At 56.1% G+C, this 4,877-nt stretch overlaps 1 protein-coding gene across 1 annotated transcript in view; it reads left to right on the top strand.

Moving 5' to 3' along the window:
- DAGLB (diacylglycerol lipase, beta) overlaps nt 1-4,877 on the top strand; it is a 24,262-nt gene that overhangs the window by 4,212 nt on the left and 15,173 nt on the right. The window contains exons 3-4 of the mRNA XM_010845760.1: nt 3,380-3,551; nt 4,673-4,858. Coding sequence (XP_010844062.1) covers nt 3,380-3,551; nt 4,673-4,858 — 358 coding nt within the window. The remainder of the gene's footprint in view (nt 1-3,379; nt 3,552-4,672; nt 4,859-4,877) is intronic.

The raw sequence follows: 4,877 nt of genomic DNA, 5'->3' as shown, positions 1-4,877 counted from the left end.
CCCAAATGGCACCAGTGCTGAGGCTGAAGGAGAGGAGGGAGCTGGGACGCGTGCGTGGAGGTTCTGAGTGCGGTCGGATCTTCTGAAAGATGGAGCCTCCAGGGTGTGTCCTTGCGGAACAGGCTGTGTCTCCGGCTGTCCTGTACAGTCCGCTCACGGCAGTCTGTTCCGCGCGCCAGGGTGATGGCTGTAACGGTGGGTTAGTGAAGGTGAAGGTTTCCCAGTCGTGTCTGACTCTCTGTGACCCCATGGACTACCGACCATGGACTTCTCCAGGCCAGAAGACTGGAGTGGGTGGCCTTTCTCTCCTCCAGGGGATCTTCCAACCCAGGGATCGAACCCAGGTTTCCCGCATTGCAGGCAGATTCTTTACCAGCTGAGCCACAAGGGAAGCCCCACAGTGGGTTAAGGATACACTTTTTTTGCCCCCTTAAATGTTTTCCTTCAGAGATGTTTAGTGGTGTCAGGCCACGTTCACACCGCGTGAGGGATGGATGACCTCATGCCCCAGGCGAACCGGGCCCAGCTCACCCGTCAGGGCTCGGCAAGCGTCTGCTGGGTGAGGGGTGTCATGGGTGGACCCCTTTTCCAGCTGACAGCCTTCTCCAAACAGAACCAGTTTTATTTAGGACTGCCCCCGGCTCCTCACATAGTGTCAGACGCCTGCCCTCTGCCCCACGCTGGAGTGATCCTCGGGGGTCGGTGGTTGGTTCAGGACTGGACATGTGACCTGGATCGGGCCAGTGAAATTTGGGGAGTTCCCTGGGAAGTTCCAGGACATCCTCCCCTGCTTGCCTGGGAAAGATCCAGAAGCAGTGTGTTGTTGTCCTTGGGGAGACGCTGCAGGAATGATCTGCCGCCTCCCCTCGGGGCTAGGAGGGCACCCATGCCAGCCATGCCCTGCGTTTCCAGTCCTCTGAGTCAGGACAGGTCCTGCTGGTTTTTAAACCAGCCTGTGTTGGAGTTTCTGATGCTTGTAGATAAAGATACCAAAGATGGGATTTTATAAAAAACATGTTAGTTTAATTGCCAATAAATAACATTGTATGCTTTATTAACAATGTTACATAAATTTCAGTGACAAATACTGTAAAGTTAAGGGGAAAAAAAAAGGCAAATGGGATGATTCAAGTCAGATAACAAATGGAGTAACCATCCCAACAGAGATGATGACTGAAGGCTTTCAGTTAAATGAGCCATCTGGATGAAGTCAGAATTTCTCTTAGCAACGTAGGGGTGTAATTTCAGCTCATTACCTTAGTAGAAACTATAAGGTTTCTAGTTTTGATTTGAAAACTCCCTGATGAAACCCTCTTGTTTCAGCTATGTGGGAGGTTTCATTAGGGAAGATCCACCCTCATGAGCTTCCCAGGTGGCTCGGTGATAAGGAAGCTGCCAGTACAGGAGCCGTGGGTTCGATCCCTGGGTGGGGAAGATCCCCTGGAGAAGGAAATGACAACCCACTCCAGTATTCTTCCTGGAGAATCCCACGGACAGAGGAGCCGGTGGCTACAGTCCATGGGGTCACAAAAAAGTTGGACACGGCTTAGCGACTAAACCACACCACCCTCACGAGTACCGTGTTTTGACAGAAGGCCCTCGAGGTCAAGGTCTGCCCATGGCCACGTCTGGCTTGAGTTTGAGGAAGTCTTGCTCTCCTCGCCCTCTGCGACCCAGGCCTGCCCTCTGCGGCTTGAGCATCCGTGGCCCTGCCTCAGGAGGGGCAGTGGGGTTACCTCTCGAGACCGTGTCGAGGCCATCGTGTTCGGGGACGCGGTCACACCATCCATTCTGGGCATTGTCTTCGTGATGCCCACTGCAGCACCATGTCCAGCCGGCGGCTGACTGCCCCGAGGGGAGAATAAAGGTTGACATAAAAGCAAGATGTTTTCCTAGGCAAGCATGCACATAAAAAAGAGGCTTTTTCAGCGTCTCCTGTCTTTTCTGGACCCTTCGCAGGAAGTCGCGTCTCCGACCGCCTCGCCTCTGTCTCTGCCCCACTCAGGCGGTGCCAGGGCCTGGGGTCCTGGGTCCGGGCGCGCAGTGTCCGAGCAGCCCCTTCCTCGGGATCCTTGGCCTCCGGGGTAGGCTGTGAGCAGATCCTCCTTCCTGTTTCTCTCTGGTGGTTGGCCGTTGTTACAGGATAATTCTCTTTAGAGACGGGGTGGATTTCTGCAGACCTGCACTCCTTGCCCCTCAGGGAGAGAGGCAGCCGTATCAGTTATCTTAGGACTTTCTGCTTTGTGGCCTCAGTGAGGCCTGATGGTGTCCAGTGTTCTAAAACGTGACCCTCAGTAATTCGTTCTAGTGGGAGGTAGCTTTGGGAATTTCAAAGCTGTTTTCTTATCAAATTAAGTTTCAGATCTTAGGGTTGTTTTTTTTTTTCAGTTACTGCTTTTGTTTGAATTGTGTGGTGGTTTTGATGCTGAAATTGGTGTTTATCACAACTTCTCCTGAAGGGGGAGAGTTGGTGTTTTACACCGAGAGTTAATGATACTTGGGTTTGTCTTACAAACGCAGTTTTAAATGTTGTGTCTCGGTGGTGGGCGTCCACAAGTGGTCTCCGGGTCACAGTTGTTCTCTTCCCAAGAGTGATGCCCACGGGGTGCTGGTGAGGCAGAGAGCCTGAGTCATGCGGACCTGGCTTTAGAAAGTGCTTGCTGAGCTCTGTGAGCCTCTGCTTCCTCATCTGTGAAGTGGGGTGGTGACTGCTTCACAGTCGTCCTGAGGGTGGAGGCGTTTCGGGTGGGCGGTGTGACAGGTGGTCCTGGACCTTCCCGGCTGTGAGGCCTGGGTGACCGCCTGCCCCTGCTCGCCTGTGACAGATCTGTTTCACGTTGCTTGTCCTGGCGTAGTTGTTAATAGAGCCTCGTTTTGCCCTCAGAAGTATCCCGATGTGGAACGTGACTTTATGGTTAGTGTAGTTAGAAAACCCAGAAGTGTATGTGTTTTTTTTTAAATTATTTATTTTTGGCTGCATTGGGTCTTGGTTGCTGAAAGCACAATCTTTTCTTGCGGTGTGTGGGCTTACTTGTTCCTGGGCATGTGGGATCTTAGTTCCCCAATCAGGGATCGAACCCATGTCCCCAATATTGAAAGGCAGATTCTTAACCACTGGACACCAGGGAAGTCCTCCCAGAAGTGTTTTTAAGCCCCAATGAGTCTAAGAAATAATTCTGAAGCTTTTGTCACGCCTCGTCTCCCTCGCTTTGCCTCTCACTCTCAGAGGTAGGCAGTGGTTCCCAGTTACGGGTACAAACGCCGCTGGCGGGGGTGCAGCCAGCACAGATCTGTGCTGCGGCCGCCGTGCTTCTGCCGAAAGGAGCCGCCCCATCCCTGCGGAGGCCAGTGTGCAGCATGGACGTGCTCTGTGTTCCAGGGACCATCTGTAATCCAGGACCGCGGAAATCCATGTCCAAGCTGCTGTACGTACGCCTGGCGCTCTTCCTGCCAGAGATGGTCTGGGCATCCCTGGGGGCCGCCTGGATCGCAGATGGCATTCAGTGTGACCGGACAGTGGGCAACGGCATCATCGCGACCGTCGTGGTCAGGTGAGGTCCCGTCTCCTCCTGCGGGCTCTCGTCCGAGGTGTGCTCGAGGTGGGGTCCCTGCAGGTACCCTGGTGGCGTGCAGGCTTCCTGAAGTAGTTAGACACGAGGCGGGAATGGTTCATGGTCCAGCACACACTTCCGGCTGTAGTTCCCTTCCTTGCCAGCTCCCACTTTTGTGCATGCCCTCCGGCCCCTCAGAAGAGGGAAGAAGCCTGAGACCAAAGCAGGGCACGAACTACAAGTGGGACAGGAAGCTGCACGGTGTGCGGGACTGCTGCAGAGCACAATCCACTGGAGCAAGGCTTTTGCCTTTTCCAGCTAAAAATCGTACAGATGATCTAGCCCTGCCCCACGGGCTGTGAGTCAGGGTAGGGGCTCCCGCCACACTCTCGAGCCTTGCAGCCGAGGCTGCGGCGGCCCTTCCCGGGTCACCTTCCTGAAGCACACACGCTCCTGCACCCACGGTGCCCTGTGCATCGCGGGCAGCCTGGAAGTATTGAAACATATGGATGAAAGGGCTTCCCAGGTGGCGCTAGTGGCAAAGAATCTGCCTGCCAATGTAGGAGACTCAAGAGACGCGGGTTCCATCCCTGGATTGGGAAGATCCCCTGGAGGAGGAAATGGCAACCCACTCCAGTATTCTTGCCTGGAGAATCCCATGGCCAGAGGAGCCCAGTGTGCTGCAATCCATGGAGTCCCAAAGAGTTGGACACGACTGCAGCGACTGAGTGCAGTGCGTGGATGAAAGCCGTTCGTGCATGGCCCGAGTGCAAGAAGCTTCCCTGGTTTTTCCGAGCAGAGCCCTGGGGCCCCAGGGAGTAAACCGCGGTCAGGGGTAGGGGCTTCTGGACCTGGCCGCGGCTCTGTCCACCACGCAGCCCCCTTTTCCTTTTGTGGCTCTGGGGGCTCCATTCTTCGCCAGGCCTCAGTTGGCTGTGGGCTCATAAGGAACTTTCTCGAGGAACCGAGTTGCCTGCCCCAGCCAGCTCCCTGTCTTCCTTGGTAGTTGGAGCCCCAGCTGTCCCGAGGCAGGAGATGGCCCCCCGGAAAGGCGCCCCAGCCCCACGTGGCTGAGGGGCTGCAGGACCCGGGTCTCAGCCCGCCCCCCCACCGCCCTGCAGCTGGCTCATCATCGCCTCCACCGTGCTCACCATCCTCATCGTCTTCGACCCGCTGGGGGGCAAGGCGGCCCCGGGCGCCCCCCTGGGCCCCCAGCCCCTGGACAGCCGAGAGTCCAGCCAGCTGCTGAGTGGCCTCAGGACGGCGGCGACCGGCGTGTGGGAGACGCGAGTCAGGCTGCTGTGCTGCTGCATCGGCCGGGGCGGC

Source organism: Bison bison, unplaced genomic scaffold (assembly GCF_000754665.1).
Source record: "Bison bison bison isolate TAMUID 2011002044 unplaced genomic scaffold, Bison_UMD1.0 scf7180017864223, whole genome shotgun sequence".
NCBI classification, from domain to species: domain Eukaryota; kingdom Metazoa; phylum Chordata; class Mammalia; order Artiodactyla; family Bovidae; genus Bison; species Bison bison.
Note: the sequence above shows the minus strand (reverse complement) of the source record. Positions and strands in the feature narration are given on the sequence as shown.